The sequence below is a fragment of the Orycteropus afer genome, unplaced genomic scaffold (genome assembly GCF_000298275.1).
Source record: "Orycteropus afer afer isolate SDZICR_OR568_19922 unplaced genomic scaffold, OryAfe1.0 scaffold00049, whole genome shotgun sequence".
Lineage (NCBI taxonomy): Eukaryota > Metazoa > Chordata > Mammalia > Tubulidentata > Orycteropodidae > Orycteropus > Orycteropus afer.
Window position 1 is genome coordinate 9,510,032 of NW_006921636.1, and position 23,988 is coordinate 9,534,019.

General features: G+C 46.3%; 1 protein-coding gene across 1 annotated transcript in view; it reads left to right on the plus strand.

The window, feature by feature from the left end:
- The window catches only part of ZMYND8 (zinc finger MYND-type containing 8), a 135,730-nt gene extending 112,809 nt beyond the window's left edge, over nt 1–22,921 (plus strand). The window contains exons 15-23 of the mRNA XM_007938335.2: nt 1,324–1,701; nt 3,276–3,466; nt 6,635–6,715; nt 9,452–9,530; nt 12,301–12,540; nt 14,299–14,459; nt 15,770–15,836; nt 20,950–21,033; nt 22,782–22,921. Coding sequence (XP_007936526.1) covers nt 1,324–1,701; nt 3,276–3,466; nt 6,635–6,715; nt 9,452–9,530; nt 12,301–12,540; nt 14,299–14,459; nt 15,770–15,836; nt 20,950–21,033; nt 22,782–22,921 — 1,421 coding nt within the window. The remainder of the gene's footprint in view (nt 1–1,323; nt 1,702–3,275; nt 3,467–6,634; nt 6,716–9,451; nt 9,531–12,300; nt 12,541–14,298; nt 14,460–15,769; nt 15,837–20,949; nt 21,034–22,781) is intronic.
- Nucleotides 22,922–23,988: the final 1,067 nt, after the last annotated feature.

The window sequence follows — 23,988 nt, forward strand, 5'->3', positions numbered from 1 at the left end:
CATTAACTTACTGAATGTGCACCCTGGAGTATCAGGCTCATCTCCTTTGGATTATATTAATCTGAAAAGACAGGGGTAGTGTTCATTAAGGGGAATGATAGCAGGGCGTAGCCTCTGAAGTCAGGGCTCCTGACTTGCACTGGTGTTTTGTGTGTGTTCTGGGGGGTGAACTCACCTAACTGTTCACCTAACTGGTGTCTGGAACCTCTGCAGTGAGTGATGGCAGATCCCCCTTTTTTCAGCCAGGACTCAGTCGCCCCCTCTCAGCTGCTCAGTGCTTCTGGCTCTAACCTGCCTTCTGGCCACTCCTCACTGGCTGCCCTAACTCGCCTAAACACGCCTCGGCTGATGCAGTTCCCTTCCACATTCTCACTTCTGCCTGTTGAACTCCTGCCCGCCCATCATAGCCCAGCTCCTCCGAGAAGACATAATCCATGTGGCCGTGGTTTTCAGACCTGAGTCAGTCACACCCTTTAGTTTGGCCATTTCCAAGTCCAGCTTTGTATTGCTGTTGATTTAGTATTTTTTAATCAACTCCCTTCTAAAAAATAGTAAGCTCATTTGAGACTTTAACCTGATCACCATACACTAGGAAAACTAGGATTTTATGCTGTCCGCAAAAGATGATGGCAGGAATAAGTAGAGGTTGGGAAACAAAGCCATGTGACTACATCCTAGATGAACGGCATTATGTTGCAGGAGATTGGGCCTTGTAGCACATGCCCTGTGTTGGAAGGGAGGAAAACACGAGTGCTAGCACTAGTTTGTAAACACCATGAACGCTTCCCTGAGACTTTGTCCCCAAGGGAATCAGGAAGTGGAGAGGGATACTGTCCTTTCTGGGTGATGCAGTGTTATTCCATCCTTTGGCCATTTTCCCCTTGACTATCTTGGGAAACCATCTGGTTCTTTGGGATATATGGTCTACCAGTTCTTATCCCAGTGGTTTCTCTTAATCCCTGGGTGACTTGACTAGGACTTTCTCAAGGTGCTTGCCAAATCTCAGTTGTGAAAACAAGGATTGCTCATCTGCCTTATCCACTAGTTCATGGGTAAAGCCTTGAGGGCAGGGCTGGGTCTTGTCTGCCTCACTCCCCCCAGAAGCCTTAATTCATATCTCAGAGGTGAGAGGACCTTAGGAAGGGGGATGGGGAGGGCAGGATGCTGCTGAAGGCAGAAGGTGCTCTGTCCCATCGGGTGCTCCAAGTCTGGTCCATCTTCCTGCCTTTGACTGGCTTCACCCAGAGCTTGCGGGCGTAGACTCTGCCCTTGAACCCGAGTCAAATCCAGTTTTCGTTTGTTTCTCTTACGCATTGGCTCTAGTTGTAGGTAAAGCTCCACCATCCACCACGGCGGCTGGCAGCCAGTCTCCCCCAGAGACGCCGGTCCTCACCCGCTCTTCCTCCCAAACCCCTACGGCTGGTGTCACGGCCACCACCAGCACGGCGTCCACAGTCACGGCCCCGGCCACCGCCGCCACGGGAAGCCCGGTGAAAAAGCAGAGGCCGCTCTTACCGAAGGAGACTGCCCCAGCCGTGCAGCGGGTCGTGTGGAACTCCTCAAGTAAGTTTCAAACGTCCTCCCAAAAGTGGCACATGCAGAAGATGCAGCGCCAGCAGCAGCAGCAGCAGCAGCCAAACCAGCAGCAGCAGCCTCAGTCTTCCCAGGGGACGAGATATCAGACCAGACAGGCTGTGAAAGGTACCGAGCCCCTCCTCCTCCGTGGCGCCCGCTCCCTTTTTGCCACATCCACAGGAGAAAAATCATTGTTGTTTCATTTTTCTTTTTCTTTTTTAAAGTACCCATTTATATCCTGGCCATTGAATCCCAAAAGCCTTCAACATTCCATGTGGCATGGCTTTTAAAACTTATTTTGCAATTTGCTTTTTAATTTTTATTACCTTTTTTTTTTTCTCCATTTTATAAACAGTACATGCATATATTCTCCTTTAAATGGGGCAAACTAGTTACATAGCAATCTCTTGTCCCTATTGAACGTCCATCTCATTCTGCTCCCTTTGTGAGCGGCCCCTATTATCAGTTTGTTGTACACTCCCACACATTCTGCTATAAGTGTGTGCATATATATTTATATCTCTATGACTCCATAAAATATTACTATTTTTCTTTTTGAAAAACGTAAAAATGGTACCATAGTTCTTTTTTCACTCATCGGCATGTTTTGGAGGTCTGTCCATGTCCATACATACAGCTCTACCTTATTCTTTTGAACCTGCTGCACTGTTTCAGAGTTATTTAACGCATTCCCCTTCTGATGAGCATTGAGTTTTTGTCCAGATTTTTCCTATTTTAAACAGAGCTACAATGAACATCTTTGTGTAAGCTTCTTTGTGCACATGAATGAACCTCTTGGCCTTCTTTTGGAAAGAGTACAGGTTGAAAAGATGGTAGTACAAGTCACCTTAATAAGCAAGGATTGTTGTTGTTGTTGTTGTTATGTGCCGTCGAGTCGGCCCCGACTCATAGCGACCCCTCCTTGGGTTTCCAAGGCAGTATCACTACGGAAGTAGGATTGCCCAACCTTCCTTCCGAGGAGTGGCTGGTGGGTTTGAACCGCCAGCCATCTGGTTAGCAGGGATTAGACTCAAAAAATGAGCCCAGCATCAAGAACCAGCTGCTGAAGTTGTGAAATGGCAGCTCCTCTTGGCCCTCCTGGAGGCTCTAACTGGAGCTGATGTAAGGCCACACAAAGCACTGATATGGACCAGTTTGCCTCGCTTTTGTGAGCATTGCTCTAGGTCATTCTATGAGGAAACGTACTTCTAGCTCCTTGGAGGTTGGGTGGGTACCCTGATTGCAACTCTTGCATAGTGAGCATACCATAGTAGGTAGGACTGTTATAAGTAGAAGAAGGTTATGAAATTGAAAGGTAGCAAGATCTTGGATCCCTTCCAAGACTGGAAAGAGGGAAGAGTCTTTGAAAGATTGTAGAGGCAAAATTGGAGAATAGTTGAATTGACCTTTCTATTGAAAGAGTGGTGGGGACAGAGCTGCATCCAGGATGTCTGAGATCGGGAGGCTCAGTTCCAGTCTTAGGTCTCCATGCTCCATAAGCATTATGAGACTTCCCCAGTGGAATTTTAAGTATTAGCAAGAAAGGGATCATTGATGGTATAATTCTCAATATCCAGAATGTCCTGAAAGTAGAAAAGCTTGCAGGGTCTGTATCAGAGCCTTTACTTCCTTGGCACAGCTTTCTGCTGGGACAGGTCTGCTCCACTCTACTCGGGTAACCAGAATCCTTTGCTTTTCAGCCGTTCAGCAGAAGGAGATCACACAGAGTCCATCCACGTCCACCATCACCCTGGTGACCAGCACACAGTCGTCATCCTTGGTCACCAGCTCGGGGTCCACAAGCACCCTTGCATCTTCAGTCAATGCTGACCTGCCTATTGCCACTGCCTCAGCTGATGTTGCCGCAGATATCGCCAAGTACACTAGCAAAGTGAGTAGAAGGCAGCACGGGAGATGGGAGGTGCCCAGCGGGAAGTCAAAGGAGCAGCTTCCTGATGGGGAACCATCAGGGCCATAGCCTTGTGGGTCTTTGGGGGGTACTTCATGGGGAAGAGCTTGTCCTTACAGAGGATCTTCAAGACAGGAGTCTTTCATTTAGGTCTATGTTGGATGAATGGAGAGTGAACTAAAGCCCTCCAAGGTCCAGGAGGGCTTAGATTCTGATGTCAGTACATAAATTGAAATGGTGCATAAACAGAAGAACCTTCAGAATTGAAATCCTTCATTAAGGACAGGTTTTCCTTAAATAGTGGAGTCAACCACTATTTCCTCCATTAACAGCAGACCAAGAAAAAAACAAACCCACTGCCATTGAGTTGATTCTGACTCATAACGACCCTCATTGGATTTCCAAGGCTATTAATCTTTACAAAAGTGGATTGTCTCATCTTCCTCCTCTGGAGCTGCTAGTAGGTTTGAACCACTGACCTTCTGGTTAGCAGCCAAATGCCTTCCCACTACGCCACCAGAGCTCCTTATCAGCAGACCAAGGGATTGCATTTGGGGGCTCTGTGCGACAAAAGCAACAGATCTTTATAAATGAAATTTGTAAGATAAGATACATACATTCACCCATGAGCCAAGATAGACTGTGGGGGACACCTATCCCCTCATCCAACTTGTCCACCCTCTGGGCATATGCCTCATTCACCTCCTGAACTGGAATCGACTTACTGTTTTTATTTAAATGGGCTCAGCTAAAGACCTTAAATGAAATTTAACCTCACCAGATGCTGTTTGCTGTTGAGGAAGTCTTGAGGACAGACCCAGTTCCATTTGCTTTTATTAAAAAGGGAGATTGCATGACAGTGTTAAAGATAATAGCACCAAACTGACACTTCTTTGAAACATGATCTCCAGGGTTAAAAGTGAATTGAAAGGGGTAATATTTTCATGAGTGATTTGAGGAGGTATCTAGGATCACCTTAAATCATCTCTTTTTCTACTTGATGTTGTTGCCACTTGTACCATCCCCAGTGCCTTGGCTCAAACCTTCTTCTTTACAAGTGAGGAGATAGGGCTGTGGACTTGCCCAGTGACTGTGCACCGAGCTGCTTTTCTGGGCTCGGGCAGCCATTTTTATTCCATGACCCACTACTGCCCCCTTTACTCTTCCAGCAAAATGGAGAAAAGACCTTTTTGATAGACTTTTCTTTGTAGTTCAGAAAACGCATATGGTGACATTCTATGGAGCTGATGAACCTTCCTGTCTCTGAGGAGACCCAGCGTTGAAGACCCTGATTTGTGTGTTTTCGTAGAAGGCTGCTGCTTATTAATGTTGAGTGCTTTGCTATATCTGGATGTAAAAGTCAGTCCACAAATTCATGATTTCTTTAAAATGGAACGCAACCATTGCATTAGCGACATATTGAGTTACATCTGCTCTCTAAAGTTTTCTTGTAAAGCACTTTGGTTTTAAGCTTTTCAGGGGACGGAGTGCACTTGGAAAAGGAGGCCCACAGAGAAGGCCAGCAGGGAACCCTCAGCACAGCATATTTTTGCTGGAAGTTTCCCATGTTGCCCTCGCAGCAAGCCAGGAGCAGAAATCTCAGCAGGTCTTCTCATTCGCTTTACTTCCATTTGGGGCTAGGTTTTGTGTTTATTTTTTTGAGGGGTGAAGCGTTTTGATATTAGTTACATGCTCACTTTTTCTTCTGAACAAATAAGAACAACAGATACTTCTTGAAGAACACCTTCTCCGATGCAGGTCTTGAACCAGAGTTTTCATGTGATTTTCTCATTTATTCCTTACACATACATTGCGAGGTGGGCATATAATTAGAATCCTCCTTTTCTAATGGAGATGCTGAGGCTTGGAGCATATGAATCCACAGAGGAAACAGTGGGAATGAATCTGAGGCATTAGATAAGGGACATTCTTCATCCTGTCTTCTTAATTGGAGCAGACTGGAAAGCAAAGGGAAGTTGGTCCGTGCTGGGATTTGCTTTGGTCTCTTTTTACCTCTTTCTCCTGTGATAGCCCAGAGGGGAGGGAAAAAAATCATCCAGCGAATACATTCAGTAAACAAATACTCAGGTGCCTGTCGCATGTACTGAACTGATTTCACAAACTCACTGATGCTTCCGAGAGCCAGGTAATTAAAGAAAAGGAAGATGGGGAACCAAGTAGGAGAGGCAGTGCCTTGACTATCAAACCAAAGCAAAGTCAATGCCATTGAGGCAATTCCAACTCAGCAACCCTGTTGGACAGAGTAGAACTGTCCCATAGGATTTCTAAGCTGTAAATCTTTTGGTGGGTTTGAACCACCAATCTTTTGGTTAGCAGCCAAGCACTTTAACCAGTGTGCCACTAGGGCTCCTGTGCCCTGACTAAAGGCATTAGAATAACAAACCAACTATATCCATATGAGGAAATAACATTTAACAATAAAAGGAATGAAATACTGATACGTACAACATGAATGAGCCGTGAGAAGGAAACCATACAAAGAACTCCATATAATAGGATTCCATCTATGTAAATGTTTAAAATAGGCAAATCTGTAGAGACCAAAAGTAGATTAGTGGTTGGCTAGGGCTTGAGCAGATGCAGACCCTGGGGAGTGATGGCTACAGGGTGGGTGGGGTGGGAACTGTGATGGATGCACCATCAGAATGTCCTGAAACCACAGAATTGTACACTTCAGATGGGTGGATTGTATGTGAATTATATCTCAAGCATTTTTTGCTTTTAAGGAAAAAATGAACGAAGGAAAATCATTCCCTTGATCCACCAACACATGGGGCCAAATTCTGACTCTCTAGTTTAAGCTTCAAACTGGAGAAAACAGCTTCAAGGGTGTAAACTGTGATTCTGACCCCGTGCTTTGTACCAGTGCTTCTCAACTGTGGCACTGCTGACGTTTTGGACCATGAAATTCTTTGTTGTGGGGCTGTCCTGTGTACTGCAAGATTTTTTGCAACATCCCTACTCTCTGCTGACTAGATGTGATCAGGACACCCTCCTGCCCCGCTAGTTGTGACAACCAGAAATGTCTGGACACTGCCGAATATCCCAGGGAGAGTATACTTGCAGTGTCATCTAGAATAGCATCGGGGAATCTATCACCTGAATTGTCTCTGTTCTTTTGTCTTTCAGATGATGGATGCAATAAAAGGAACAATGACAGAAATATATAACGATCTTTCAAAAAACACTACTGGAAGCACAATAGCCGAGGTCAGAGCTTGCACATTAATTCCTTATTTGCTAAGGTGTTTTATGGGCTGCTAGAAAGATGGCGCCATGAGAAGCTGTTCTGGAAGTCTTCCACGCTCCAGGCCGGCTCTGTTGATGTTAGTGGTTGGGGAAGGTGTTTCTTCAGTTAGCAGTTTGGCTGGGGCTGGGGAGATGCACCTTGCTTTATGTGATAAATCCCAGGACTTTGAACCGATTCAGTCCGGTTTGACCACCTGCTGAGAATTTGCCCTTCCACCCCAGATAGGCCCAATCAGAACCTACATTTTCACAAGGTCCGCAGGTGGTTCTTAGGTGTACATAGGATCTAGAAGAATCATCTGAGGGTGTTTTTTTGCAATAGATTCTGATTCAGTGTGTCTGGAGTGGAAAGGAAAATTCTCAGCAAGGGGTTGAACCAGAATGAAGTGGTTTAAAACCCTGATAAATTCAATTCTAGTTGAGTAAACTAAGAGTCAAGTCAGACTCAGAGGGAGCTCACTGGTGACTGTGGCTACCGGTTCTTTTTGCTTCATATAAAACTGGCTCCTTAATCTTCTCCATGAATTGGGACTTTTTTATACAGATGATCCTTATTATCAGAGTATGTGTATACTCAAGTCTCCACAATTATGTGACTACCCACGCAAGAAAGTGGTTAAAACATTACACCCTGTTGACCCTCAGTGGTCGTGTACTATGAGCAAGGAGTAAATCTTTGTTGTTTGAACAAAATATATTAAAATATCTACCCATGGACACACCACTTAGAAAAGTGCACTTCACAGGACTTCCTCTTATGCTTGTTTACTGCGGAGGTGTGGTAAGTAGGTCGCCTGTGGGTTGTTGGTGTGGACAGTACAACGTAAGCTAAGTGCAAAGGGCAGGTGGCAGGATTTCTTGATGTCATTGAACGTTATGTTGGAGAACTGGGAAAACCACGGAAAGTCTTTGACAATGAGGACCCGACAGGGTTAGACCGCACTCCAAGAAGAAGAGATGATCATTTGGGGAGCTTTCTTCTATCAGGAAGAGCACTTGAAAGAAGATTGTCTTTTATTCAAATAGAAAGGATTCAGAGAGCCTCAGAGAGAAATGGAGGAGTCCCCTCTCCTATAGATTGAATTGTGTCCCTCAAAATACACGATGTGAATCTGAACCCCTGTATCTGTGGTTATGCCATTTGGCGATGGATTTGCTTTGTTCTGTTAATGAGACAGTTTTAGTGTAGGGTTTGTCTTGAGTCAGTCTATCTCTTTTGAGATCCGAGAAGAAACAAATTCAGCAAAAGCAGAGATGGGAGGGGGGAGAGAGGTGCGGTGCTACCTGAATATTACCAGGGACCCCACACAGAGGAACCTTCCTCCAGCCAGCATCCTGAATTCCAACCTCTAACCTTCTTGAACTGAGAAAATAACCTTCTGCTTGTTCAGGCCTCGCACTGTGGGGTTTCCGTTACAGCAGCACTGGATAACTGAGGTGCCCTTGAATAGGTTTGCGAATATGACCGTTTTTATGATTGGGCTGGGATGTCAAACAAGCAGTAAACAATGTTGCTTCAGAAAAGTCTGCCACCGTTGACCATGCTTCCTTCATTTTTGTCATTTAAGAGCCAGCATATGGTTGGAAGCACGGCTCCATAATGCTGCATCTGTAGCCCTGGAGTCCAAAGGTCTGCCAGATTTTTTTTTTTTTTTCCCTTTTAGGGACCATGTAGTCGTTTCCCCACAGTGAGATGACAGTGAAGTACATGATACTCTCACTAAGTCACAGTGTCTCCACTTGGCACTGTGAGCATCTTAGACCAGATACATCTTTGTCGTGGAGGGCTGGCCTGTGCATTGTGGGATGTTTAACAGCATCCTGAGTCGCTAATGAGAATGCCAGTAGCACCCCCCCCCCCAGTTGTGACAACCATAAATGTCTCACAGGCATTAACAGTGTCCCCTGGGGGGAGGGTGCAGTTTCCTCCAGTTGAGAACCACTGATAAACACTGTCAGTTGCCTCATATCAGTTTAGATTGAGTTTATTTTCCTTTCCCATTCATTTGAGTTTGGCCCCAAATTTACCCCAGGCCCCCAACATACCCTTGGTTTTCAGAAGTGTTGGGCTTTCTGAATTTCAGGTGGATGGTATGGAGGCTGCCAGTATGTTAAACCCTTTAAACCAAACCCATTGCCACTGAGTTGATTCCGATTCATACTGACCCTGTCGGACAGAACAGAACTGCCCCATAGGGTTTCCATACCTGTAAGTCCTTACAGAAGCAAACTGGTGCCATCTTTGTCCCATGGATCCAGGTGATAGTTTCAAACCACTGACCTTTTGGTTAGGAGCCAAATGCTTTAACTATTGCACAACCAGAGCTCCTTTCCTGTATATGTTAAAGAGAGAAAATAAGCCAGTGTTTATTTTAGTTTTTTTTTTTTAAACTAAAGTCCTTTTCAAATGCCATAATTTTATGAAAGTCTTGTCTGTGTTTTCATTTCAAATGGTTTTTCCTGGTGCCAGTACTCTTTGGAAAAGATGGACTACTTGTACTTGGTTTTCTGAGACAGTATTTCCCACAAATTTGGGACAAAGCTGGGCACCCACTGCTCTAAACTCGACTGTGGGAAGGTTGGCCCAGGTGCTTCCTTGATTGGCAGCATGACCGTCACAACCCTTGCAGCCCATGGATGCTGAGTTTCTGCCGGGCACCTCCCCGACTAGCTTTGTCTTACTGTCCCTCGTTTCAGATCCGAAGGCTGAGGATTGAGATAGAAAAGCTCCAGTGGCTGCATCAGCAGGAACTCTCCGAAATGAAGCATAACCTAGGTAAGGCCACCTGGGGAGAGCCCACCTGCCCACCTGGGGAGGGCTCACCTGGGAAGGCCCACCTGGGGAGGGCCCACTGGGATGGACCATCCTAGGCAAGGGTTGGGTGTGGTCTTTGCACCTCTGAGTCAGGCCCAGATGTGAACGGAGTGGCCGTGAGGCTTCATGGGGTGTTCATCTTTTCGGGAGACAAAGACTCCTGCAGCACGTCAAGCAGGTGTTGGTGGGAGCCCCCATTTCCTCTCTCTGAAATACCTGTGTCAGAACAACCAGAACACAATTAAGAGAATGCTGACATGTTGTGAGAAAGTAACTAATGTCTCCGCATGATTTGTGTGGAAATTGTCAAATGGGAACCTCACTTGCTGTGTAAACTTTCATCAAAAACACAAAATACTTATTTTTTAAAAAAACCGAAAACCCAGCATCAAGCCAAAATAGTAACAGTACTATAACTCCTACTCCTAGGCTCTTACTGAGTGCCAGGAGTGAGTCTAAGTGCTTTCTGATGAATTAACTAATTTCATTTTTACAGAAACCTTAGGATATAGGGCTCTGTTACCCCAAGTTTCCAAGAGAACAGACTGAGGCACAGGCAGATTAAACAAGTTGTTCGAGGTCACACAGCTGTGTTTCAAGCTCTCGCACCCTGGCTCCCAACTTCCCATCTTAACTGCTGGACGTTGGGTGTTTTAACAAATACTTAAGCACTTCTGTGCCTCCTGCACTGTGGAGAAAGCCCCTCAGTGTCTCTCAGCTTCATCAGTCGTGGTGTAGTGGTTAAAGCATTTGACTGCTAACCCAAAGGTTGGTGGTTTGAACCCACCCACTGCTCTGTGGAGGAAAGATGAGGCAGTCTGCTTCTGTAAAGATTTATAAGTCAAGCAATCTAGTGGTATGTGGAATCTCTCCATTTTTAAATGCTGGCTGCACATTTAAACAAAACACGTAGCCTGGCCAGAACTTACTGTGCTCTGCAAGCTCCGATTTATTTTATTTTTAGTTGTGATTTAGATGAAAGTTTACATAGCAGATTTGTTCTCTGTTCAATAGTTTACACACATTTTGTTTCATGACATTGATTGCAGTTCCCACAGTGTAACAGCTCTCTTCCCACTTCCCTCCCTGTGGTTACCTCTTCCCTGTGGTTACCTCTTCCCTGAGTCCTCTCCTGTGCATTCCTGCCTCTGAGCTCTCTCCCTGTGCAGATGCTACCCTTCAATCCCCCATGATTAATCGATCCCCCATGGTTAATCATTCTAAGGAGTGCACCGCCCTTGTAATTGTTCACCTTGTTGGCCTGTCTGTTCTTTGGCTAGAGGTTAAGCCACGGGAGTGAGTTCAATTCCTGACTCGGGGCCGTAGTCTCAGGTGTTTCACCAGTCTCTATCAGAGCAGCTCACCTGGTCTTTTTTCTTATAATTCTGGGTTTTGTTCCACATTTGTATCCCACTCTCAAAACCAAACTCACTGCCATCAGTCGATTCAGACTCATAGCAACCCCCTTTCCGTTTCTGAGGCAGTAAATTTTTACAGAAGTGGATTGCCCAGTCTTCCTACCACAGAGTCACTGGTGGGTTTGAACTGCCAACCTTCTGGCTAGCAGTCAAATGCCTTGGGCTGCCAGAGTTCCTTTTTCTCCTGCTCTACAGGCCCCAATGTAAAGGCAGCTGTGATGACTAAAAAGGAGCTCTGGTGGTGTAGTGCCTGAGGCATTTGACTGCCAGCTGGAAGGTTGGAGGTTCAAATCCACTAGCTACTCTGCGGAAGGAAGACTGGGCAATCTACTAATTTAAAGATTTACTGCCTCAGAAACCCAACAGGGGCCACTATGAGTCAGAATGGACTGATGGCAGTGGGTTTTTTTTTTTTTTTTGGTATGATTGCTAAAAGGTTCTTCATGACCACAAGTGGATTTTTTTTTTCCCTCTCTCTTTTCCTTAGAAAAGGGTAAAATATTTTTTTACTGTATGTTTTGTTTTTTGAGGGGAGAATTTGGATTTTTTTTTTTTTTAATTTCAGGAAAGGGATTTTAAGGGACATTTATTTTCCTTTTATTTCTCTATATAAGTTGCTGCTAAAAGGCTCATTCATTCTGTTCCATGGACTTGCTCCCAGGTGAACTGCAAATGGACTTACTGTTTACAGTAAACTCAGACATCTCAGGGGACCAAGCACTCAAGCACTTTGATAGTTGTCTTGTTAACATAATGATCAACCCTGAGGCCCTCTCTCGTAGACCTGTTATATAAGAAGGCAGGTTCTAGCCCCAGCTCTTCCCTCAGGAGCTGGGAAAGGGGTATAATAGTAGCACTTACCTCCTGGATTATAGAAGGATTAACTGAGTTCATGTTTATGAAGCACTTAGAGCAGCCCCTGCGTACAGCACTTGTAGTACTGGGTTGATACAAAAATAACAGCTTATGTTAATGATGAAAGTCAAAGTGAGTTTCTGTGAAAAGCGTTCCATTCCACGGGTGTGAATTCCCACAGTATATAGTTTTAGATTCACAAACACCACTTCTAGTCCTCCTGGGCACTTGAGGGATTGTCATGGGCAGTTCAGGTGAGTGGGGGTGCGTGTTACACTGGAAGCCGTGGTGCTTGGGGAGGTAATCGCTAGGTTACTCACCCAGGCTGCACAGCGGAAGCATTCCAAGCTGGGGTTCACACCCGCGTCAGTCTGAACCCACCTCGTGTGCGTTCCGTGTGAATCGCCCTGGACCGGGGGACAGGTGAGAAAGCCAGTGTGCCCCTCCTCCCCTGGCAGAGCTGACCATGGCGGAGATGAGGCAGAGCCTGGAGCAGGAGCGCGACCGGCTCATCGCCGAGGTGAAGAAGCAGCTTGAGCTGGAGAAGCAGCAGGCGGTGGACGAGACCAAGAAGAAGCAGTGGTGCGCCAACTGCAAGAAGGAAGCCATCTTCTACTGCTGCTGGAACACCAGCTACTGTGACTACCCCTGCCAGCAGGCCCACTGGCCCGAGCACATGAAGTCCTGCACTCAGTCAGGTAAACGCCGCCAGAGCTGCGGAGGAGCCAACGCGTGGCAGGGGTGGTGTGTCCAGCCCCTGCTCACTCTCACTTGTCAGTAACGGCGTTGTGTGCCCGAGAGAGGTGTGCAGGCACAGCTGATAGACTCGGGGCTCCAGCTCTTTGATCCTCTCCTCTTTGCATCATGGCTGGTCAGATGATGGAGATGTGATACGGGTTGTTTTTAGGCAGTGGTTCTCAATTGGGGTGGTTTTGCTGTCCAGAGGATGTCTCCAATGTCATAGACATTTGTGGTTGTCACATGGGGGGCTGGGAATGGGCTACACAGCCTTCAGTGCATAGGACACCCTGCCCCCACCCCAGCCAAAAATGATCCAGCCCCAAATGTCAATACTGCTGAGGTTGAGACACCTGGCTTTTTACGTAATAATGGACTTGTAGGTTTAAATAATACAGGTTTCCAATTCTTATGTTGAGGACAGAGTCTCGGTGTGGAATCTAGTGTGTTTGGATAGCACTGTAATATTTGTGATCTGTCTTTCCAACAGAGAGCAAGCAGGCCTTAGGGAATGCTCTCTGGTTAGAATTTGTTAATAGAAGTTACCCTTTTAATTACATTTCTCAGTTAGCTTCTGTTCACAGCACATGGTGCTGATAGGTGCTGTTTAGTTGCTCTCAACTCCTAGTGACCCCACGGGATGGAGGAGAACTTCCCCATGGGGTTCTCTAGGCTGTAGTCTTACTGACACAGACAGCTGGGTCGTTCTTGCATGGAGCCACTGGGTGGGTTCAAACTGTTGGCCTTTCCATTAGAAGTTGAGAGCTTAACTGTTACACCAGCAGGGCCGAGTTCAATTGAAATAATTTACTTAAAGCATTGCATAAATAATGCAGCAGGCGGTATATGCAAAATAGCAAAATTTGGAGAGGCAATGTGTGGTGACCGAAGTTTGAGAAACACTGCTCTAGACCAAGGTTGGCATGCCTTTTCTGTAATGGGCCAGAGAGCCAGTGCTTTGTGAACCATGGGGTCTGTCTTAGGATACTCAGCTCTATTTAAAAGCAGCCACAGGTAATAAGTAAATGTGTTCCAATAAAACTTTATTTCCAAAACAGGTAGCAGGAAGTTTTGTGACTCTTTGTCTGGACAGATCTGTTGTTACTATTTTTTAAGGCAGTATTGGAACAGCCATGCATGTTCTTTGACCTGCTTTGGGGGAGATGTCTTTTCACAGTGATTTTAACCCTTCCTTGCAGTTCCTTTGTCTTCCTCAGGTTTTGGCAGGTGTCTCATGACCCATTTGCTGACATTTCAAGAATGTCAGACCGTCTCTTGGCTTTCCTTTCTTTGAGGCACAGTTACACTCGTCCCTAGCTAGCCCCACCTCAGGAACAAATCCACAGGGTGCTCACATACATCTAAAGTTAGAAACTATGAAATAGAGTGATTCTCACTCCGCAGTTCCAGGCTCCTTTTGCTGGTGGCCTTCATTTGTTCTGTAAACATATTTTGGTCTCTAGGGGCATTTTCTAAACTGTGAGTTGCCAACTATTAAAAACCTGCATGTTTTCACGTACCGTCTGCAGTTCCAGCTAGTGGAAAACTCCTGTGCTCTGTCCACAGCAGGCCTGCTCAGGGCCCGGGTGGGTGGAGCAGCTGCCCTTCCTGTGTGGATCTCGGTTGAGTCAGAGTTGGTACAATGCAGCCCTGCACGAAGGACCAGAAACCATCGGGCTTGACTAAATATGTGGCTTCTCTTCCCTGTGCATCCCCAGCTACTGCCCCTCAGCAGGAAGCAGATGCCGAGGTGAACCCGGAAACACTAAATAAGTCATCCCAGGGTAGCTCCTCCAGTACCCAGTCAGCCCCTCCGGAAACAGCCAGCGCCTCAAAAGAGAAGGAGACGTCAGCTGAGAAGAGCAAGGACAGTGGCTCCGTGAGTATCCTGATGCCTTGGACCAGTGACATCATCCCTTGGTTCCAAGCAGAGTCTCAGAACCCTTCCCCATACCTGCCACCCCTGAAAATGCCATATTGTGGTTTGTTTATCTTGAAGATGGGACAGTCAGACTGCAGGTGGCACCACAGTCTTCTGGGGCTCCTTCTTACCAGCTTGCCAGGCTTCCAGTGGTTGTGTATGCAGGGGCAGAGGAACAGGAAGCCTGAGTCTGCATTTGTGCCAATTGCCAGTTGTTCCCCATCACCCTTTCCAGGGACTCTCAGAGGACACTGTTGTTTAGTACAACTTTCTGTGATGATGGATGTGTGTAGCTGCTCTGTCCAGTAAGTAGCGACCAGTCATGTGTTGTAGTTAGTATGACCAAGAAACTCAGTTTTTCTTTTTTTCAATGTTAATTAATTTAAATAGCCACAGGTGGCTAGTGGCTGTCATATTGAGTGGCAAAGATAGAACAATGAAAAGTTGCACCTCCTGGTTTCCCAGTGAATGGTTTATGTATGTAACATCGTTTGTAGAAAGAAATTATTTTAGGTGGCACGTTGATTATCTTTCACATTTTTAGCCGTTATGCATGTGTGTATTTCAGTGTGTGTTAGGAAAAAAAATGAACCATTAGCCTATCAAGCCTTTAACTTCACTGATACTAATGCCTAGGAAAAGGCTAATGTGAAATAAAAGTGAACTGGTATAATTTTAAGATAGTGTATTTCATTCATGGAGCCTTGGTGGCGCAGTGACTTAGCACTCGGCTGTTAACTGAAAGGTCAGGGGTTTGAACCCACCAGCCATTCCGTGGGAGAAAGATGTGTTAGTTGGCTTCTGTAAATATTATAGCCTTGGAAACCCTGTGGGGCAGTTGGAAACCCTATGGGGCAGTTGGAAACCATACGGGGCAGTTCTACTCTGTCTTGTAGGGTTGTTCTAAGTCAGAATTGACTTGACAGCAACAGGTGTGCTTTGGTTTACTTCATTCTTGTATGTGGTGAAGATCTGGAGAATTGGTAGGTCAGTGAGTGAAGTTTGGGGGAAAAGTGAATGTTGTAGAAGCTGAGACTGTAGGGTTGGGTAAAGGGTGCCGTGTTCCGCCTGTTCCGTGTGGGAGACTGAGCACAAGGTGTGGGCCATCCTAGCTGACCTGGTCACCCCTGTGTGACCCTGCCAGGCAGAAGACGCTAAGATGCTTTGGGGGCAATGATGAGCAGTCCATGGGTCCTGAGGCTTCTCTGGGGGGCTGAATTGGCCCCAGTGCCTTGAGTCCATCTCTTCCTCTCTTTTTGTATTTCTAGACCCTCGACCTTTCTGGCTCCAGGGAGACGCCCTCCTCCATTCTCTTAGGCTCCAACCAAGGATCTGGTATGTTGCCCCCTTGTGGGTGAATGACCCTTTCATATTGCACATGGGCAAATGGGAAGCCATTGTGCCAGGGGGAGCTCTTTAAGTTGTTTTCAAGCTACTGTAGTGCCTAAGGCATTTGACTGCTAACCAGAAGGCTGGAAGTTCAAACCCACCAGCCACTCCTTGGAAGGAAGATTGGGCAATTAACTTCCATAGTGATACCGCCTTGAAAACCCAAGGAGGGGTCGCTGTGAGTCATATCCGACTTGATGGCAGTGAATCTGGTTTTTGGTTCTGGTGGATCCTTAGTGAGCCCTGGTGGTGCGGTGGTTAACACTTGGCTGCTAACCAAAAGGCTGGTGGTTTGAACCTACCAGCTGCTATATGGGAGAAAGGCCTAGCCTTCTGCTGCCTTAAAGATTATAACTTTGGAGACCCTGTGGGGCAATTCGACTCTGTCCTGTAGACTCACTATGAGTTGGAATCACCTAGATGACCACCGGTTTGGTATGACTCCTTAGCGATCCTTGGAGGTGCCTTAGGTGGGTCAGTGAGGGCAGAGGGAGTGGCTGGACAAGTCGGCTTTCAGGACTTCTCTAAATGGATCAGTATTTACCTTTATTTGTTTGATTTATTGGGGTTCCATATAAAATTTTATTTGGACAAAGGCTTCTTTTGCTGACCTGGGGTTGGACTAGAAGATGCCCATGTGGACCAGGCTGTCCTTCTGCCTTCAGGAAGTCAGTGAGACAATGCAGAGTTTGGTTCTTGAGGTCCCAGCCTCCTGTTTGGTGGATGATGTCACTTGAGCTTTTTGAGAAATAATCTTAGGTGGGCGCTCTATTTATAAAAACCTCTCTTCTGTCAGGGAATCACCTGGTAAGCTGTTGGAGGAATTTCACAGGCTAACTCCTGGCCTTTCTCTCTATGGGCTTTGAGTTCTTCTTTTCTAGCCCAAAGGGTCTTTATCCTCCACCCTCTGAAACAAAGTTTGGGTCCTTCCAAAAGGCCTCAAGAAGGTGCCTTCCCTGTTGAGGAAAAGTGTGCATTAATTCAAGGTTTGCGTCTGGCACCTTGGCTCCAGCATCTTCTCTCTGCCAGATAAAGAGAAATTCAATTTTGTTTCTACATGTTGACTGTTTTCCTTTGTTAGGGTGGTTGGAGCAGGTTTCTTGAATGGGGTAGGCCTCGGAGAGTGAGTCAGATTCAGATGGGGAGGGGTAGGAAAGAGTGATACATGTTGGTTTTAGGGAGAATGTGAATTTGGCATTAAATCCCATTGAACCAGTCATTGAAAAAGCAGGTCCCGTCTCACTTCACACTCTGTCTGCTGGTTAAATCTTGGAGAAGAAGCTCTGTGTGGTGCTGATGCGTCTTTAATGCTTCCGATATTTGTCCAGCTTCTTTTTCACGCGGCAACATAAGCCATTAGTAGACATATGGTAGGTTTTCATCATGTTTATTTTGTAGCGTTATCTTTTAGTCGTGGCAGGTATTACTGATAACTCTACTTTTGGGTGGTGATGTAGTGTCTTTCTAATTTCAGTTTACAAATGAGTTTAAACAAAAGACAGGCATATGAGTTGAACATTTACCTGAGGTGGATACACTCCTTGGAGAGATCAATCATGGGAGAAAGAAGGGCTGTTTAGGCATAGGGAGACAGCTCAGGGGGCAGGAGTGCATGGAGGGATGGACATAGGGAAGAAGTAACTATCGGGAGGAAGTGGGAGGGGAGCTGTTGCATTGGGGTAAATTGTAGTCAATGTCGTGAGACAAAGTGTATGTGAACTGCTGTATGGAAAGCAAATTCGCTCTGTAAATTTTCACCCAAATCACAATTTAAAAATAAAAAAAGAGTATACAATAAAAAACAGGAATTAAGTCCAGTAAAACCTGTATACAGAGAAACCCATCAGAGAAGGAAAACTCAAATATATTCCACAAATAAAGAGTGATAGAAAAATGTCAAGACTGCATTGCGAAAGGCAGAAAAGTTGCCTGTCCTGGGGAAACAAGGCAGCCCCATCCCGTTCCGGGTATCACTGGTCTCACTGCAATAGAGGACGATTGTGGCTACGTCCAAACGTTGCAGAGGGAGTGTGACAAAGGCTCAGGTTTGGGGATTCAGCACTCACTTTCAGATGAGGGCATGCCGGGGAGGTTTTGCAGCAACAAAGTGACCCAATCCACTTAGAATCTGGGAAGATAGATGATACCAGGGTCTGTGTGGTCTGTCAGATACCAGGGTCTGTGTGGTCTGTCAGAATAAGGGTGGCTGCTAACCAGATGTCCAAAGAGTTGGTAAGTTAAACCCACGAGTAGCTCCGTGGGAGAAAAGACATGGCAGTCTGCTCCTGTAAAAACTGCGACCTAGAAAACCTTATGAGATAGTTCTATTCTGCCTTTGTAGGGTGTCTGTGAGTGGGTCTCGACTAGGTGGCCCCTAACAACATACGGAAGAGTCCTTGGGAAATGTGTCATATCCCAGCTCTGAGGTGAATGAGGTTAGTACCCAGACCAGGGGTCACTCAGCAGATTGTTTCTGCTGCCTGGCAGGTGGTTAATGTTTAACGCTTTGCAGGCCACACCATCTCTGTCACAACTAGTCAACTTTGCTGTTGTGGTCCGAAAGCCACCCACTTTACCTCACAGACTATGTAAACAAGGGGTGTGGCTGTGTTCCAATAAAACTTGATTGACAAACCAGGCTTCGGGCTGTATCTGTCCATGGGCTGTTGTCCGGAAGGAGCTCCCTGCTTGCTTTTCCTGCTGACACTGCCAGAGAGCACTGTGGTAGTGAGTGAAAACAGCCCTCTTCCTCCAGTTTCTCACAGCGAGGTCCACAGGCTCCCGCTTGCCTGGTATGCTTCCCGTGTGGCCTCTTTGCAAGCAGTACATGTAGCGGACCTGTCCTTGGTGTAGTTCTGGGTCCACGTCTGTCTTCACTCAAGACTTGTAGAGAAGATTCTTTTTGACACGGAAGTTCTCTGATTCTAACTGACGTGGGCTCGTCGGCGAGACAGGCCTGAGAACAACATAAGAATTAAAAATGCTTAAGCTTGCTGACTTTCCCCCTATTTCTCACCAAAGCTGTTTGTGCTGATGGATGTGTTGCATGTCATCATTTGTCACTTAACTTCTGCTGTCTCTTGTTTCATACAGATGAAATATACTAGAGGAAGGTGGGTTTTCAAAACATTTGGGTTTCTGAATTATTTATAAGCATCTGATACCAACCAAGATGGTACAGTTAGGGGTCTAGTTGGGAGGGAGAGAGACAGTTTTTATAGGGAAATGAGCTTACTTGGTGTGTGGGTGTGGGCCTGTATTTTAAGATTTTAATCAGAGCAATACATATATTTTGTTAGAGGAAATAATTCACAAAACAAAACAATTCCTAATCCCAGTGTCTGTGTTTTGGTTCTTCTGGTATTTGTCTCCTTATTTCTAAATAATTTACTTCCACTTGACTGCTAACCAGAAGGCTGGCGGTTCAAACCCACCAGCGACTCCTCAGAAGGAAGGTTGGGCAATCTACTTCCATAGTGATACTGCCTCGGAAACTCCAGGAGGGTTCGCTAGGAGTCAGGTCCGGCTCAGTGGCACATAACAACAACAATACATATTATCTTTAGATGTTATTTGTTGACTTCTGGCTTTAAAGGATGAGGGTCGAACTCCTTGTGATCTCTTCTCCCACGCTACTTAATGCCAGTATTGTAAATGGAGTCCCGGATTGGCACAGATGGTTAATGCTCTCGGCTGCTATTGAGAGGTTGGAAATTCGAGTCCCCCCAGAGGCACCTTAGAAGAAGAGCCTTGGGATCTACTGCCAAAAAATTAGGCATTGAAATCCCCAAGGAATGAAGTTCTGAACACACATGGAGTTGCCATGAGTTGGGGTTGACCCTCTGGCACCTGGTTTTTATTGGTCCAGTAAACACTTAATGCTTTAGTTCTTGTTGTATCAGCTGTAGGACTCCTCTTTGGCAGCTACGGTCTTCCCTCCTCCTCTTACCACTGTCATATCCAAATCTCTCATCATCTCCACTATTACTTTCCCATCCTTAAGATCGAGCATATGTACATTGTTTTGCAATTGCAATTAAGTCTTCCCACTTTAGCCCATTGACTGAGTCTAGAAATTTGAACTGGCAGTAATTCTTGTTTGCGTTATTATGACCGTGCTGTTGGCTGCAGAGTCAAATAGTGAGTGCACTGTGACATTTCCGTTCCTGTTCAGCCTTCTTCCTGGAGCTTGTTCCTTCCCCCTTTGTCATGTCTTCAGTTACTTCCCTGCCAAGCCCTTCCACCACATCAAGTGTTTTCCTGGAAACCCATTTCATGTCACTGTTTTTTTGTTGACTCTTCTGGGTCAGGTTTCCTTGTTTTAGTGTCCTGTTGTTGTGGGTGAGGACTAGCCCTCTTGACACCGGTCTGTGGCCTCCTCTTGAGCCCACCTGCTCCTCCTTCACCCTCTCCTCCGCACGCTGGCGTCCCCCTCGGCAGTAGGTGGGCCATTGCCCTGTAGTCTCTGGATCACTTGGGTTTCTCCCTGAACCTTAGTGTGATTCTCACTCCTCTGTTTTTCCTGATTCACTTACACTATTGGCAGAGCAAGTGGTTCCAAGAATTTTGTTTTTGAAATCCTGAGAACTTGTGGCTTACAAAGTGCTGAGTTGCTTTTATGTCTTTAAAGTACTCATTTTTTACCTATAACGCCAAGCTGTGTGTTAGGTCGTCCTGTTTCATGACTTGATGTGTATTTTTCAAAAAGGCACTCGCCTCCTGTGAATTCATTAAGTTAGAGAGTACCTAGTAACAGTAGCCTCCGAGGAGCCCTGGTGGTACAGTCGTTAAGTGCTCAGCTGCGAACCGAAAGGCAGTGGTTAGAGTCCACCAGCCCACTTGGGGGGTGATGAGGCAGTCTGCTTCCATAAAGAGTTATAGCCTTGGAAACCTTAGGGGGCAGTTCTGTGCTATCCTGTAGGGCCATTATGAGTCAGAATCAACTCGACAAGAATGGGTTTGGTTGGTTTTGCTTGACGAACAAAAATAGTGCGCTCTTGGGGTTGTGTGGATTTGAGCACTCTGACAGACTCTAAGGCTCCCTGTGCTATCTCTGCAGTTAGCAACAGGTGTGACAAGCAGCCTGCCTATACCCCAACCATCACAGACCACCAGCCGCACCCCAACTACCCAGCCCAGAAGTGTAAGTACGACCCTGTTTGACAGAAGCTGCCAGGAGCTTTTTCCTGGCGTGCAAAAGGGGTGTGTGTGTGTGTGTGTCTTTGTGGGTGTGTCTTTGTGGGTGTGTCTTTTGTTCTTTGGAGTGATGAGTCTTGCTATGTCTTTTCTCTATTGTGCCTCTGGTGGCCTCCGTAAATAAGGACCTTATGGTTTGGTTTTTTGGGGAGAATCATCCTTAGCCTTTTCCTTAAGGGTCCTAGGTTAACCTCGATTCTCCCCTGCAGTGATTGGTCCTATGGACCTGCCCTGTCTGCTGTTCATGTGAGCAGTAAGGCCTGCAGGTCATTGGCTGGCTGGCCTGACTGTGAAGCAGGTGGCCTGGGCTCCACCCTGCTCCCATCCCTCCTAATGCCCAGCTGGTCTCTGCCTTCACCAGAGCTGGGTGCACTGATGTGGTTTGACTGCATTGTTGTGGGATGTTCTCATGCATGGTGATGACCATGCCACAGAGACTTTCCAGAAGAACTCAAGGTACAGGCATCACAGACTGGGGGGGACATGTGAGAGGGAGGGTTCAGGTTATGAAGAGGACACAGTGTGACCTGTGATAAGGGCCTCTCAGCCCTCGCCCCCCGCCCTGCCTACCAGATAACACCGCTCACTCTTTGGTCATTGATAGCAGTAACCAAAGAGTGTTCTGCGCTGCCTGAATACATGCCTTGGGCTGTCTTTATCATTCTCTGCACAACTTGTCTTCCAGAAGAAGTCGAGGCTAAAGACACTTGCCTTTTTACTAGATGATAAGAAATGGAGTCCCCTACTTTCCTGTGATCCCCACTACATCTGTCTCTAAGGTTGCTGTGGGACTTCTTTTAGTCGAATGTTACCACCCCTACCTCATGAAATTTTAAAAAAGTAGATTTTTTTTCTTCTCACTTGTCTGAATTTGATATGTCATCTGATGGGACCTTCATGGTTTGTTGGTGGGTCTCCCCGAGTCAGCCATCCTGCTCGGCCTGTGGGCCCAGGCTCTCCTGCAGTTGATGTGCTCTTTATAGGTACCTCATCGACTCTTCTTCAACTTCTTTATTTCTTACTCAGCTGCCTGTTTTGGTCCTTGAAGCCATCTTGGGTCTTACTCTGCTTCTGCATCCTTCAGTGACCTTAAGCTTTTCCTAACTAGGAGTCAATGATCTGTGTTTCCACGTGGACTTAACTACCCTGGCCCACGTTCCTTCTCTTTTATGACCTTCTCCCTTGGGTGGACAAGTGGGATTTGGTCAAAAGTCCATTTCATGAGTTGCCAATAAATGAAGTATAGAAACTCCATTAATGTAAAGAAGTAGATTGAATGCCAAATTTTGATGCCTTTCTCCAGTGATCAGGGTTGCACAGAGAAGTTCCTGGAGGACACCACTTGGTGGTGTTCAGTCATGTAATACGGATACACGTTTCAAAGTACCACAAAAGAAAGGCCTTCCTTGGCGCTTTGGGACCTTTCTCATTCTTATTCTTTGTGAGCATGACATTCTCTAGCTTTCCAACCAGTTCTTACTCAATCCTGAGGAAATTGAGTTGTTGTACCCTACAGAACCACACATGTAGGGACGTAAATGGTGGCAGTTAGGATTTTAACCGTCGGTGTCGATTGGAGCCGGGAGGGGAAGGTGGCCTCCCAGAGAGCAGGTTTAGGTTGAGTGGAGGGTGGGCTGGGCTTCAGTGGAGGTGGGAGAGAAGGCTAACCTCCTCCTTGTCGGCTCTCCTCTCCAGACCATTCCCGGAGTAGCAAGGCCAGTTGCTGGGGCAGCAGCGAGGAGAAGCGGGGGTCGGCACGTTCCGAGCACAGTGCCAGCGGCAGCACGAAGAGTCTCATCCCAAAAGAGTCTCGACTGGACACCTTCTGGGACTAGGGACAAGTTGCGACGAACCACCTACAGCATTCAGAATAAAAGCCAACAGACTCCAGCGCAAAACAGGAAACAGAAAAGCAATGGCAGACGTAAGAACACCCCCCTTCAGACTTAAGAATTCCAAACGTTCAGACTCTGCTGTCCACACAGAGGACAGCCCACACTACATGGTGTCCAGCATTACCTTTGACTTGAGACTGTTCAACCCACAGGAAACCTATGCTTTAGATGTAAATAATGTACAATTTGTGGATGTCATTGAACCTAGAGGACCTTCCCCTTTTTATATTTGTACTGACTTTAACTTATAAAAAGAAAAACAATTAAAAAAAAAAAAACCAACAACAAATAGAATGTTTTGATGTTGGAGAAAGGATGATCGGTCTGCCTATGTCTGTCATCACGTACATGGAATGCTAGGCCGGGGGTTGCTGTGGCCCACAGCTGCCCTTCCTGAGGGGCTCGGAGGAAGTGACGTTTGGTTGGTGTTTCTGCACACAGCACACTGGGATCAGGAATTTCAGCACAGGCTGCTCTTGTGGGCACATCCCACCCGGCCACGGGCCCCTTTCATCTCCTGTGTTAACAATTCCGTGGGATTCGAGTTCTCCAGACCAGAAGGGGAAGGAGGTGTGGAAAAGTTAGTTCCTTTTGTGTGATTTAAACAATGACTCTACTCAAAGGGCAGAAGAAACAAATCCTTGTTTACAGAAGAGAAACAGATCAGCCCCGCTCAGCTCAGTTGCATAGAAGAAAGTAGCAAGTGTTAGGGTCATAAGTGATGTAACAAAGAGAAATCTTTGCTTTGCTTTGTGGTTCCTTTCAGCCCACTCACACACATTCATAAGAGTTGCTGCCCTTCTCGGAAGCAAGGGCTCGCAGGCAGGGCATGCAAAGGGCATTCGCGTCTAGGATGAAGCATGTATGTTTTATTTATATGGAATTTTACGTTTTTATGTCAGCATGAAACCGAGGCAGTGTGAAAGAAAAGCAAGACTCCGCCATGCTGTCTGTGACACTACGTGTGTTCTACTACCATGTTGTATGTTGTGTAAAGCAGAAAACAT